Source organism: Mus musculus, chromosome 6 (assembly GCF_000001635.26).
Source record: "Mus musculus strain C57BL/6J chromosome 6, GRCm38.p6 C57BL/6J".
Lineage (NCBI taxonomy): Eukaryota > Metazoa > Chordata > Mammalia > Rodentia > Muridae > Mus > Mus musculus.
In genome coordinates this window covers 120,846,589-120,862,166 of record NC_000072.6, presented here as the reverse complement: position 1 = coordinate 120,862,166, position 15,578 = coordinate 120,846,589, and the positions used below count along the sequence as shown (strand labels likewise).

Sequence of the window (15,578 nt, the reverse complement as noted above, 5' to 3'; positions counted from 1 at the left end):
GGAGGCAGAGGTTGCCAAGTTTGATACCAGCCTGGTATAATAACAAACTCTAGGCCAATCACGACTACATGTGTAGTGAGATCCTGTCTCAGAAGTAAATAAGCAAGAGAACTCTTAGTAAACAGCAAAAACCTCTGAAGAACTGTGCTCAGATGACAGCATTAGAGCTTCCAGTGACAGAAGTGATTCCTGGAACAAGTACCCCTGTGTTCTTGGCTTTGACTAAGAATCAATGCTAATTTGACTGCCTAGGACCTTATGGATAGCATAGCTTTGAGGTCATTCTCAACGTGGAAATCTACAGTATTCCTACTTCTCATTTTACACCTTGGTTTTTCTATTGTATGTGTGTACAGGGGCAGGGGGTGTATACAAGTGTGTGTGCAATCACACATGCACTTGTGAGCATATGTAAGTGGAAGACACAGGATGACATCAGATGCCTTCCTCGATTGCTTTATAACATTTATTTATTTGTTATTTGTTTTTATATGTATGAGGGTTTTATCTGAATTTCTGTGTCCCACGTAAATGCCTGGTGCTGATGGATGCCCTATAACTGGAGTTACAAATGGTTGTGAGTTGCCAAGTGGTGCTAGAGATTGAACCCAGGTCCTTTGCAAGAGTAGCCAGTATTCTTTACCAATATAGTATTTTAATTGATTATTTGGGAATTTCACATCACGCACCCTAATCACACTCACTTCCCAGTCCTTCCAAGTCCACCCCCATCCTTGTGAGACACACACATACACACACACAGGGGAGGCAGGACACAAGTCCAATTTGAATTGTATATAAACTCGCTGGAGCATGGTCAAACTCCCAGTGGCCAGCCCCCTAAAGAAAACTGAGTCCTTTCTACCTGTACTCTGAGCAGAAGCCATCAACTGTGGGAAGCTAGGCTTCAACATCCTTATCATAATATTTCTTTTGGCATGTTTAGTGTTTGCTTTTAAGATTTATTTATATAAGTAGACATAAAATAAATACATATTACATAAATGTGTATGTGTGTGCTCTATGTATGTATGTATGTATGTATGCATGACAGAAGAGGGCATCAAATCCCATTATAGATGGTTGTGAGCTACCTGTGCTTGCTAGCGTTGAACTTAGAACCTCTGGAAGAGCAGCCAGTGCTCTTAATACTGAGCTATCTCTCCAGCTCTTTATCACAATTTTTAAAGAGTTCTCTTTGATGGCTTCCTTTTTAGGCTGTTACTTTGAGTAGGGAGGGGTAGGAGGGTACAGGTTGTCACAGCAACTTTCTATGTCCTTCTTTCCCAACGGTTTGTCTGCAAACATCAATGGACACCACTGTGAAAGTAGCTTCTTTCTTCGCCTTTATAGTGATCAGGAGTTCGTTCGGATCCTGGGCTTCTCCATCATTTCTAGCAACATCACAGACCACAAACATCCACATGGTCGCCAGCATCAGCACATGCCTAGGACCTCCAGTTGGTTTCCAGTGGCAGCATGGACCATGGACATCAGCATGGCCAAGGCCAGTGTTCTGAACTGCTGAGCCGTTTCTTCAGCCCATCCATCTTATTCTTTGAAATGGGGTCTTTGCTGAACTGGAGCACAGTAGCTAGCCAATGAGTTCTAGGGACCCACTTGTCTCTGCCTCCCCAGTACATACAGGGTTACAGAACAATGCCACTACATCTGGCTTTTACCACATGGGTGCGGGGTCCAGCTTAAGTTTGCATGGTAGGCACTTTCCTAATGGAGCTATCTCCTGGGACCTATCACACACTGCTTTGAGAGAGAAGGGGATGAAATTGGGTCTTACTAAGTAGCCCTAACTGGCATCCAACACGATCATTCTGTCCCACATTCCAGTTGCTGAGTTTGTAAGCATGTGTCATCATGCCTGGTTCCATAGTGCATACTCATAAGCCACATCAAATATGTGTGGTGAAGAGTGGTTTTTAAGAAGCAATCCAGCATGGGGCCAGAGAGATGGCTCAGTGGTTAGGAGCATGGACTGCTCTTCCAGAAGATCCAGGTTCAATTCCCAGCACCCACACGGCAGCTCACAACTGTGTGGATCACCAGCTCCAGAGTAATCAGCACCTCCTCACACAGACACACACACATGTGAGTAAATGCACATAAAATAAAAGTAAATAAACCATAGAAAAATGTAAAAAGAGCAACCCAGCATGCATCTGCTGCCAACGTCTTCACTATTCAATAAGCAGAACACCTTTTACCCACTGCCCTTCCCTGTCCTGATGATTAACCTCCAAGGACAATTTAAGTCTGCTTCTATATCATGTCTTCAGTCTTCAGTGATGTTTTTTAAAAGAAAGAGTCTCAACTTTCCCAGGCAGGACTTGAGCTCATAAAGTCAAGGGTGACCTTGAACTTCTGACTCGTGTATGCCACCACGCCCGGTTGTACATGGTGTGGGGACTAAGCCTAGGGTTTTATGCAAGCGCTCTATCAACTGCCCTACAATCCAAGCCTTCAGTTACACTTACTTACCCATGCTTGAAGTTCAGTAGACGACTTTCAGGATCACACAGTTAAACACTTACATGTACTCTAGCCTATATCTGATGTTTTTACACTTTGTTCTGACCAGATTACAAACACTCTGAGACACTGGCATTCTTAAGACTTATGTCAAACATGAACTAAGGAAAGAGAAATACTTGGTAGTAGTGGCTGTCACTATCTGCTGTGGTACAACCTAAAAGATCACAGTGGATAGAAGACTACGCACAGAACACAACCTCATTGCATATACACAACTGCTGGTAGAAAGAGACAAGAAGAAACTGAATTTCCATCACTTATACAGACAAAAAATGGTTCAAATATAAATTTAAAGAAATAAAAAGTTATTTACTACTGCTTTGAGGCTACTAGAATGGCAAAATAAATTAAAAAGGAAGTAAATTGAGAAGCGATATTCTACAAGAGAATGTAAAAACTAACCAACGACATAAACAGGGCAATAAATACTCCATTTATTTAGGGCAGTGGATCAAGATAGGGAATACAAGGAAGGGAAGAAAGAAATCAGAGCTCAACTACTGCCTCCACACTTATTAGAACTATATCCACTAACCGAAGCATAAGAAAAGACCTCAGCTTTAGACCGACAGTCTGTAAATCAACAAGGCCTCATCAGTACTTGCCCATGCACCAATAATCCATGAAAAAACAATGTTTAAAAACAGACCTTCTATCTGCAGTGGTAGCTCATGCCTGTAATCCTAGCATTTGGGAGGCTGAGGCATAAGAACTGTCACAACTTCAAGGACAGTAGAGATAGGAGGGAGGGAGGGAGGGAGGGAGGGAGGGAGGGAGGGAGGGAGGGAGGGAGGGAGGGAGGGAGAACTCTTTCTGTTAAGTGATTTATTACGGAACCGTAGAATGTATGATTATAGTTTTTGTACACAGTCTCAAATAAGAAGTGATGCCATCTGTCATGGGCTTCTTTCTGGAAGACATGCACGTCTAAAACATACAGAGCCCCACACAGTCCCTGCCACCAGCAGCAGCCCACACAGTAAATGACATTTTCTTGGTTACCATATGCCTCACACCCCAGCAGATTTAGGAGAAGCAGCTGACTCAAGGAGTTCCCATTCTCATGAACTGACATGATGTTGATTACACAGGACAAGTTGTCACACTTGATAAGAAGCCATGTGGAAAGCCTACACCAGTAAAAGGCTACTGCTATTAGGACACAAAAGGCTAGCTAGCTACCCACCCAAGGACAGACAGACTCAATGATCTTCATCTAATTAATCCTCTCCACCCGGACGCAACCGCACAGCAGGGCCAATGCAGCATGAATCCTGTTCAATGACTCCGGGGGAGGGGGGGATATTCAGCACACTGAGGTCCACCCACCTCAACCAGACTAAGAGCTCACCGAGTCAGCAGCCAGCAGCCAGCGCATCCCAGCACTGAGACTCGCCCAGAACTCTCCAGTTAAGGACCACTAGCACATTGTGGCCAACTGAATAGGCAGAGAGAAGTAAACTCTAGCTATAAATCTCCAAACTGAGACATACTAAGCCACCCCTAAGGTCAGACCAGAGAAACGGCCTGATCTTCTCCTTTAGACCTCGGCAGGCACCAGGGATACATGTGGTACACATACATATAGGCAGGTAAAACACTAAGGTGCATAATATAAAATAAATAAACCTAAAAATCATGTTTTTCAGATGAGACAGTAGTGCACATCTCTAATCCCAGCCCTTAAGGGGCAAAGAGAAATGGATTTCTGAATCTGAGGCTAGACCGGTCTACATAGAGAATCCCAGGAAAGCAGTGTGAGACTGTCTCTAAATTAATTAATTAACTAATTACATTTTAAATTAAGTAGCTGAGCATGATGGGATACTCCTTTAACCCCAGCACTTGGGAGGCAGAGACAAGCAAATCTCCTGTGAGTTACAGGTCAGCAAAGCAATACAGTGACACCCTGCCCCCACAGGTTTGTTTCCTTTTTCTTTCTGTTTTGTTGTTGTTGTTGTTTGTTGTTTTGTTTTATGTACAACACACACACACAAAGTATGGTGGTTTACACGTAGAATAATCTTAAGAGGACTGCAATGAGTTTGAGGCTAAATTAGGATACAAAGTTCCAGGCCAACCTGGGCTAGTGAGGCTCCGTTTCAAAAAGTCCAAATAAATAATATTTAAATATTACATATGACAAAGCAATCCTACATCTGGGATATATTCCAGACAGAATTCAAAACAAGAGGCAGGGATGTAGCTCAGTTGGCTGCATACTTGCCTGGCACTCGATATAGGCCTGGGTGCCACCCCGACTGTCACATAAGCAGGCATGTCATGTGACATGCTCCCCATGCTCAGTCACCTCACAGGCCCATCAACCTAAAATGTCAACATTCAGGACTTCAAGGTCACCTCCAGCTACACATACAGTTCATGGCTAGCCTGGGCTACACAAGACCTAATCTCAAAACAACAAAAAGAATTCAAAGCAGGAACTTAGCACATATTTGTACATCCATGTTCAAGGTAGAATTACTCACAATAGCTAAAATGTAAGAAAACCCAAATCTCCATAAACAGGTGAATGGGTAAATAAAGTGTGGTGTATACAAATACTCTGCCTTAAGAAGGAAAGAGACACACCATAATGTAAGTCACAAGTCACAAAATGACAAACACCTAATGTGAAATACCTAAGAGCTAAAGTCATAGGAAATTAGAAAAACAGCGGGTACTTGCAGTTTTAGAAGGCATAATATGAGGTTATTATAAACACATGTATGTGACTGAAACGTTACTGATGACAATGTAACTATCCTTCCAAAAAAGAATTATATAAAGCTGGGTCTGTAGCTCAGAGGTAGGACATATAATTAGCATCCATGAGACCCTGGGTTCAACTCCCAGTACTATAAAAAAAAAAAAAGAATAGAAATGTCTTCTTATTAAATCTGTATTAATAATGAGCACAGAAACAAAGCAGTTTATGTTAATATATGCCAAGTTGAATGTAATAAAACATATCACTTGGCATGTAATATGCAAGGCAGAAGGATTCAAACTAAGTATGGTAGCTTACACTGGTAATCCCAGCCTAGATCAGGGCCAGCTAAGCTGCACGAAACCCTGTGTCAAATAAAAAAGGAACAAACAAAAACACAAAGAGAAAGAAAAGACTTAACACAAAAGAGTGCAGTACAGAAGCCTCGTTCAGAAAAGCCAGGGAAGAGTTAACTACTCGCGGAAAAGCACACCCAGAGCAAGACTCACGTAGGAAATAATGAAGAATACACAATGTGACAGAAAACCCTCAGCCATGGACAGCCCCACCTTCTGCAGCCACTTCTCGGTTACTGCTCCACAGACTTGAAACCAAACCCTAACTAACCACAGTGCTATAATAAATCCTATTCATAGACGATGACACAGGGGTGAGAGCCACACCACATTTCAGGGAATAAACGGTAACAAGGAAGCCAGAAGAAGCCAGTGCTTTCCTTAGGGAGGTTGCTCTAATGCTTGGTGGTGCAAGCCTGCAATCTCAGCATACAGAAGGCTTCGTTCAGCAGAGAGGTCATATGCTTAAGGCCAAGTAGGGCTCTGAAGCTCAGTGGTAGACAGACAGAGTGCTTACTGAGCACAGCAAGGCTGGCACTGGCTGGCTGGTTCAGCTCAGCTGTTCTGGCTTACGCACACACTCCAAGCTGCCTGACTCAATCTAGCTTCTCTCAGCTTCTTTCTGAATTGCTCTGCCTGAGCTAGAGCTAACTTTGGAATTTGTTCTAATCTTCTGACGCCGCCATATTCTCTGACGTCAACTGCCTCTGCTGAAGGAGCTGAGCTCACCCCCACTGTCCTGCCTCCTGCGCTGACTGAACTGCCTGGTCTACGAAGCGAGTTCCAGGGCAGCCAGAGCCACACTGAGAAACCCTGTCTCGGGGAAAACAATAAGCACAACTACCAATTTTTAAATTTTAATTCTTGTTATTATAAATGTATGTTTGTGCTCATGCGTGCATGTCATGTATACATGCCACAGTACACATGTGAGGGCCAGAGGTTCTAGACTCCCCACCAAGGTAGAGTTACAGGTGGTTGTGGGTGCCGTGACTCACACCTAACATGAGTGCTAACCCGGGTCCTCCTGAAGAGTACTATGTGCTCTTTATCACTTAGCCATGTTTCTAGTCTTATTTTGTTTTTGAGAAATTCCCATATAGCCCAGGCTAGACAAGACTAGCCTTAACTCCTGATCTTCAGGCAGGCCTCAGACTCTTCCTCTTTATTTTTATGTGTATGGGTGTTCTGTCTGTGTATATATATATATCTATGTACCACATGCATGTCTGGTGCCCAAGGAGGCCTGAGAGGGTATCATATGCCCTGTAATTAGAGTTGCATACACTTGTGACCTGCCATGTGGGTGCTGGGAATTGAACCTGGAACCTGTAGAAAAGCAGCCAGTGCTCTTAACCATAAGCCATCTCTCCAGCCAGGGGCCCAGCTTCTTAAATGACATCTACCAACACACTGACTTCATGTTTAGGTTTAGTTTATATATATAACTAAACTCTGTAGATGAGGCTGTGAGCCACCATGTGGTGCCGGGAAATGAACCCCAGTCCTCTGGAAGAGCAGCCAGTGCTCTTAACCACTGAGCCATCTCCACAGCCCCAGAAGGGGGATAAATTTTAAAAACAAAAAATTGGGATATGTACACAAAATCAGCTATGAAGGTGGGGATAACAAGAATCAAAAAAAGCTAAAGAAGAGCTTTACAAAATGTGGCCCTGGCTACAGCTCCAGACCTGTTCTTATCAGACAGGGGAAAGGGGGCATGGTTATCATTTTAGTATTTGTTTGTTCATGATGTTACAGGTTCAATCTTAGTACTAACAAAAAAGAAGAAAAGAAAATACGAACAACTGAGCAGGAAATAAGGGCCCAAAGTAAGATTTAACTGGAACACAGCCACCCTCATCCATGTGTGGCCGAGGGCTGTTTCCGGGCCAGCAAAGATGACAGCTGCAGCCCAGGCTCTGCTTTGGCTTCACACTGCTGCTTATCACAACCGCAGTGACACTGCTGTGACTCTAACTCCTCACCGCCGACGAACATACCACACTGTTCGTTCTCTTTTATCTTGCCTGTAAGTGCCGATGTGTCAAACGAGGAAAGAAGAAAGGGGGTTTGAATAGTCTGGCTTTAAGGCAGAACAGTGTAGGTTCTGATGTTATCAAGAGAAGGCAAAGTATGGTGTTTACTATCCTGAAATAATAGAAAAACAAAAATATCACCAAACTATAAAAACTCATCAAGGGGCTGGAGAGATGGCTCAGCGGTTAAGAGCACTGTCTGCTCTTCCAGAGGTCCTGTATTCAATTCCCAGCAACCACATGGTGGCTCAAAACCTTCTGTAATGAGATCTGATACCCTCTTCTGGTATGTCTGAAGACAGCTGCAGTATACTCATACATACATAAAAATAAATAAATAACCAAAAAAACCTCATCAAAATACTACAAAGAAAACCCTGTCTAGAAACAAACAAAAAAACAAAACCAAAAAAAGATAATGAATGCAAGCTTTAAGGTCATTAAGTTGGAAGCCATACAAAAAGAATCATTTATGGGGCTGAAGAAATGGCTCAGGGGTTAAGAGCACTGACTGCTCTTCCAAAGGTCCTGAGTTCAATTCCCAGCAACCACATGGTGGCTCACAACCATCTGTAATGGGATCTGATGCCCTCTTCTGGTGTGTCTGAAGATAGTGACAATGTACTCATGTATATAAAATAAATAAATCTTAAAAAAAATTTATGATATTGAGATTAATTAAATCTTAAATCATGCTATATTTAATCAGACCACAATAGAATTAAACTAGGAATCAGTAATAAAAAGACTAATAAAAGACTAATAATAAAATTAAAGCCAATCCCAGCACTTGGGAGACAGAGCCAGGCAGATTTCTGAGTTCAAGGCCAGACTGGTCTACAAAGTGAGTTCCAGGACAGCCAGGGCTATACAGAGAAACCCTGTCTCGAAAAACCAAAAAAATAAAAAAATAATAAAAATAAAAGCCCTGAATACTTGAAGATTAATTAGTATACCTGTAAGTAACACAAAAGTCAAAGAGAAAAATCTGAAGAAAAATAATGTGCTATTTTGATCCAAATGAAAAACACAAGCCATCTGTGGTGACAAATGCATGTGATGTCATAAGTGGACGGCAAAGACAGAAGTCAGCCAATCCCAGAACAGCTTGAGAACCTGACACAGGGTCAACCAGTAGGTCCGTCTCTGAAGCCACCTCCACGCCATTCAGTGTGTAGAACTTGGAAGCCCCAGCAGTCTATCCACACTCATCCCTCCAAGAGACTTAGGAAGGATAAAAAGCAGCAAGAGAGTGTTGGAAGTGCTGGTGTAGGCCTTGAATCCTAACACTGAAGAGACAGAAGCAGGTAGATCTTTATGAGATGGAAGCCTGATCTCCATAGCAACTTCTACACCAGTCAGGGCTACATAGAAAGACCTTGTCCCCAAAACAAAAACAAAAAAACATAAAAAAAAAAAAACAAAAAAAAAACCAAGAGAAAGGGGAAAGGGAAGCCAAGAGCAAGACAAGATTGGCTGGGTTTCACATTACTTTTGATGTTTTCTATTATTAAAAATGTTTTTATTACTTATGTGTGCACACATGTGTACATGTGCACATCTCAGCTCACATAAGCTCCATCTCCAGGACTCACACAGTAGGAGAGAACCAACTCTCACAAACTGGGTGTGCTTCCTCCCTTCTTCTTCCCTCTCCCTCTTTCCCCCTCCCTCCCTCCGTCCCTCCCTCCCTCTCCTTCACATGCACACACACACACACATACACACACACTCACTGTGCACATATGCACCATAAAAATGTAATAAAACAATTTTAAATCAAGATGAGTACATACATTATAATACAAAAAATTATATTGAAAATTAGTCTCTCAGATATCTGAACATCTTACATAAATTTAACATTCAATAGTCAATTACAAGAATTTTTTTTTTAATTTAGCCTGCATGTGTGTGTAGGCACAGCACGTCACATGCCTGGAGTTCAGGGGACACTTATGACTGGTTCATTCCTTCTACCTCCTGAGCTACCCTCAGTGTCTTAGTTTTTTATTTGTTGACAAGGTCTCATGTAGCCCAGATTGGCCTTGATTTCTCTATGTAGCTAAAAATGGACTTGAATTCCTGGTTCTCCTGTCCCCACCTGTTAAGTACTAGAATATAGGAATGTACCTAACACTAGGTAAGATCAATCTGATCTACATGAGACCTTTACTCAAAAAAACAAAAACAGAACCAGGCATCTGGCTGCAAACACACTGAAACCCAACTCTCAAGTAGAGGCAAGTGTGTGTCTATAAGTTCAGTACCAGCGTGGTCTACATATCAAGTTCCAATTCTGCCAAGGATACAGTAAGACCATGTCACAAACAAAGGTGGAAGGAGAGAATTGACTGTCAGCACAGCTGTCTTCTGCAGCATACTCATATAAATTCAATAAATAAATCTTTAAAAAAACACAAAAACCACAGTTGTCCTCTGACCTCCACACGTGTGTGTCTACACACAAGCACATACCCACCGAGGTAGTTAAATGAAAGTGGCCCCATAGGTTCATGAGGGTGGTATAATAGGAGGTGTGGTCTTGTTGGAGGTGTGGTCTTGTTGGAGGTGTGGTCTTGTTGGAGGTGGTGTTACTGGGGGTAGGCTTTGGGGTCTCGGAAGCTCAAGCCAGTTCTCTTCCTGTTGCCTCTGAATCAAGTTGAACTCTCAACTCCTTTTCCATCACCCATCTGCCTGCACTCCACCATGTTTCCCGCATGGTGATAATGGACTAAACCTTTAAACTGTAAGACAGCCCCAATTAAATGTCTTCCTTTATAACAGTTGAGCTGGTCATGGTGATGGTGTCTCTTCACAGCAATAAAACCGCAACTAAGACACCCACACACAAAATAAAAAACAAATCTTAATCTTAAAAAAAAAAAGCATAAGGGGCTGAAGAGATGGCTCAGTAGTTAAGAGCATTTGCTACTCTGTAGAGGATCTAGTTCGATTTCTAGCCCCCATATGGTAACTCACAACTGTCAGGAGCCATAGTGGGACAAGCTAATAATTAGCAGGTGATCATCCTGAAATGGCCTGCTTCAGATAATTATATAATCTGCGACAGGTGCACCTTTATTAAGCAAGACTATAAGAGATTCATTTTAGGAAAGATTCCTGCTATTAATATGCTTTTCCTGTTATTATTAAACATATATAATTATCACTAAGTAGTAGCACAACCCTTTGTAGCAGATCTCTGCAGGTCCTCGAAGATGTACTATCTTGTAGTGATGCTATATAGACAAATAAATGACTTAAATATTCATGATGATCCTATAAGAATTCCTAAAATTATATCCGTGATTATTAAGCTTTTTTATAATAAAGGTCCTTTATTAGGTCCTTTTCTGATAGTCAAAGCTGCAATGAGAACTCTATCAATCTCCCAAGTGCCACCCATTAATTGCTCCTAGATGGTAACCAGACTTTCTCCTACTCAGAGCACATTCCAAGAGGTTGTAAAACAATTAACCAAAGGTCATAAAAAAGGAACTAATGATTTATTATAGGTGCTAAGACAGAAGATAAAATATTGACTGGGCTTATCTATACAAAACTTTGCTAGTAACTTAGGGTCTTAAATCTTCAGTGAGCCTGTGATGCTGAGACAGGTGATGGATGTTTAGTCAGATAATTACTCCTAATGGCTCTGCATGTAAACATTCTCAGTTGTAAACTTCTGTTTCAATTTATGATTTGGTTTTTGGGTGAACTTGTGATGAACTTTGTAACATGCTATCATGTACTCTGAAAGATGTTGTAAGTGCTGAGGACAAAGAGAAGAGTCAGAAATGAACTGAGAAGAACAGAGGTGAGAAGAACTGAGCTGTGGACAAGTTTTTAGACAGAACACTTTTTAGACAGAACCAAACTCAAGAAGAACATAGAAGTATAGGCCCAGCATTGGGAGAAAAGGCATTGAGAGTTAGAGCATTATTGTGACATCAGAGCAGGAGAAGAGCGATATTAGAAGGATGCAGAGCGGAATAACATAGAAACTATAGGTAACAAAGAACTAAGAGAGCAATGTGCAGAATGCAGAGGGAAAGAGGAAAAAAGAAGACGCTGCAGAGAGCAGAAGGAGCAGGCAGGCTTCTCCTTAAGAACAGGTCCCATGGTAAGGACCAGGCTTAGTCTCATTAAAAGGAACAAAGGGCCAAGCAGCGGTGGCACACACCTGTAATCCCAGCACTTGGGAGGCAGAGGCAGGTGGATTTCTGAGTTCGAGACCAGCCTGGTCTACAGAGTGAGTTCCAGGACAGCCAGGGCTACACAGAGAAACCCTGTCTTGAAAAGCCAAAAAAGGGTGAGGCTGAAGATATGGCTCAGTGGTTACGAGCACTGACTGCTCTTGCAAAGGTCCTGAGTTCAAATCCCAACAACCACATGGTAGCTCACAACCATCCATAATGAGATCTGATGCCCTCTTCTGGTGTGTCTGAAGACAGCTACAGTGTACTTACATATAACAATAAATAAATCTTTAAAAAAAAAAGGAACAAAGCTTTTTTTCTCACAAACATGGGTTTGATTCATTTAGCATTAAAAGGGTAGAAGCCTTTTCTTTCTCTATGCAATAAAGATTAGAGCTCATTTTTCACCCAGAATGAGTGACTTCTTCTGCACTGGTGCTTGGTCTTTTGCTCCATATGCATATGTAAGTATGGATGTATGTGTGTAAGTATGTAATTGTGAGAATGCATGCAAGCTGGACCTGACTGGGTTTGAATGGAAATGTATAAATGAATAAATGAGCATGCATGAATCTGTATATGAACTTATATGAGATTATGAATATTCACTTATATAAAAATGTTTTTCTTTCTTCGAGTGTTATTCTCTTCTCCTGGTTCAATAGAAGTTTATTGCTCCAAACTTCCCCCTAGCCTGACAAGCAAAAGGCATCTGGACAAAAGGCTCTAGCAATTAATCCTTTACTTAATCTCCTGCTGTGTTAGGATGAGGTGCTAAGTGCCTGAGACTGCAGTTTCTGGCCTCAGAGGATCACAGAAGGCAGGTCAGCTACAATAGCATAGTAACTTAGACTTAGATAAGTAAATGTTTTATTGTACAGCAACCCTAAATATCTCATAAAACAAAGTCTTACCCCCACCAACGCTCTTCCCCCTCCGCTGCCTCAAGAAGAACCGACCAGAAAGAAGACCCCAACGCCAGGGCTGGTCCCCAGCGCATGACCATCTGTAACTCTAGTTTCAGGGAATCCATTGCCCTCTTCTGACATCTACATGAACCAGGTATGTACATGCATGGTACACATACATGTATGTAAGTTAAGCACTCATACACATAAATGTTTAAAAGAGGAAGGAAGGAAGAAAGAAAGGAAGGAGGGAAAGAAGGAAGGAAGACCAACCACCTGCCTACATTCTCAGCACTTGGGAGGCAGAGGTAGAAATGATCCAAATTGAAGGGTAGCCTGGTCTACATAACAAGTTTCAGGACAGGCAGCTACATGGTCAGATCCTGTCTCAGACAAAGTGTGGTAAAATGGCTAAGGAGGTCAAGATGTCTGCCAAAAAGCCTGATGACCTGAGTTGGGTTTCCAGGACCTCTAGGGTGGATAGAAAGGGTTAACTCACCAATGCTGTCTTCTGACTACAGCACACACATCGTGAAGTGAACTCGCCCACACAGATACATACTCATAAACGTTTTGAAATAAAACAAAATGAAAAAAACAAACCAAACATCAAAACAAAAACCATCAAAAGCAGTTGCAACTGGGAATGGAACAGGAGTGGGTAGGTGACTGCTTTCTATAACTTGTTAATATTGCTGTACCTCACACATACACATTACTCAGAAGCTACTACTACAGATCATATCCTCATAATGAGCATCATAACCACAAACCAAAGACAGTACCTGGGGGTGAGGGACCTTGTTGTTTCTCCTGAGAAAGAAGTCCCAAGTAGCTGAGAACAACGTACTTTGTTTCATAGTGAAATCCTAGAGACGCAGTCGTAGAGGACGCCATTGAATTGGCTGAAGGAGCTCCAAGGAGGTCTATTAGGGATGTTGGAAATCTAAAAACAAAAGGATTCAGTTTAAAGTTGGTTACAAACCAATCAATTTCTCATTGATCCCAACTACTCCTCTAACTCCCAAAGTAAATGTCTCAACAGTTTCTTTCCAGCAGTCTCTATAACTGTTTAATTTCCATACAAACTAACTTAATTATTCAAATTATTCAAGAGTAGATTTCCTTTTTTGGTTTTTTACTCTTTCCTATTTACTTTTGTACTGTCTGGTGGGGGACAGCATGTGCCATGGTGTGCATATGGAATCAAACTCAGGTGGGCAGGCCTGCAGGGCAAGCACCTCTCCCCACTAAGCCACCTCCCTGGAACTCCCTGACTTTTCTATTGCCACATCTGTGGCAAACACACTGGAGAGATCCTGAACCCCATCCCCATTTATGTTTTTCATTTCTTTTAATAATAATCTCCTCAATATATCCATAACAATGTGGATATGTTGAACAAAGATATAATTCACTTTCCTGGCAGGACATAGCAACCTGTGGGACTTCACAGAGCTATACAGAATGCCAAGCAACTTAAAACTTATGGTTGTGGGCCTAGAAACCTGGCTTAGCAGTTAAGAGCACTGACTGCTCTTGCAGAGGACCCGAGTCAGCTCCCAGCACCTGTAACTGCAGTTCTGGAGGACTCTGATGTCTCGGGCCGCTATGGGCATGTGCACATATAAACAAGTAATTTATAATTAAAATAGTTTTTAAATTGTAAATTACTTAGTTCAAAAATCTTACATCTAATATCCCACAACTTATCCTCTGACCTCCATAACCACACTGAGGCACATGCAGGACACAGATACACAATAAACAAGTAGGTAAAAACATACGTTTTCTGAGGTCTCTCATAATCGGCCAGCAGAAACACCGTAATTTGGACATTTACCTTTTTATTATTTTACTCATTTGTTGTCTGGCATCCATAAAGCCAATCTCCTCTTTATGGAGGTGTCTGGAGGGGACACTTGCAATGAGCCAGGGACAGTATCCTAACCATTCCACTCTAGCAGTCTGACCTCGGCGGGATCCAATCACTTCTCCTTGGCTCCTGTATGTTTCCCCAACTGGTTTTCTAGGTGCCCTAACTCATTTCTTACTGTTGTTGGTTTGGTTTGGTTTGTTGTTTTGTATTTTTTGTTTATTTGTTTTTTTTTTTTTTTTTGAGGTATGTGGCCCAGGCTGTCCTGGAACTCACTCTGTAGACCAGGCTAGCCTAAAACTCTCAGAGGTTTGCCTTTAGGGAATTAAAGGCATGCACCCCCGCCTAGGCACCTAACTCACTCTTTCAGCAACTCAACACTCTTCTTAACTTTCTATCTATAAGAGCTCTAGTCAGTTTCACTCTTTAAATCTAGGATCCTACTGGAACCTAATTTAACTTTCTATAGAAATCCTCTATCAATTAAAATGTTTAGACTTATTTTATGTATGAATGCTTTGCCTGCATGTATATATGTGTAACACATATGTGCCTGGTATCTCAGAGGTCAGAGGAGAGTGTCAGAACCCAGAATCTAGAGCTACCATGCAGGTGCTGGGAATTGAACTCATGTCTCCTACAAAAGCAACAAGTGCTCTTAACCACTGAGCCAAGGCTGGAGAGATGGCTCAGCGGTTAAGAGCACTGACTGCTCTTCCTGAGGTCCTGAGTTCAATTCCCAGAAACCGCATAGTGGCTTATAACCAACTGTAATGGGACCTGATGCCCTCTTCTGGTTTGTGTCTGAAGATAGCTACAGTGTACTCATATAAATAAAATAAATAAATCTTTAAAAAAAAAAAAAACTTTTTATGTGTGTACAGATGGAGGCAGGGGATAACTTGAAAGTTATCCTGTACAGATGGAGGCAGGGGAT

The 15,578-nt window shown here is 41.9% G+C and overlaps 1 protein-coding gene across 3 annotated transcripts in view; it reads right to left on the bottom strand.

Annotated features, from left to right (window-relative positions):
- Positions 1-15,578, bottom strand: part of Bcl2l13 (BCL2-like 13 (apoptosis facilitator)) — a 56,637-nt gene that overhangs the window by 30,676 nt on the left and 10,383 nt on the right. For 2 of the 3 annotated variants that reach the window (XM_017321842.1, NM_153516.2), the window contains exon 2: positions 13,551-13,711. In XM_017321842.1, the coding sequence (XP_017177331.1) occupies positions 13,551-13,662 (112 nt within the window). In that variant the 5' untranslated portion in view covers positions 13,663-13,711. The remainder of the gene's footprint in view (positions 1-13,550; positions 13,712-15,578) is intronic. The other variant, XM_006506814.3, reaches the window with a different exon arrangement.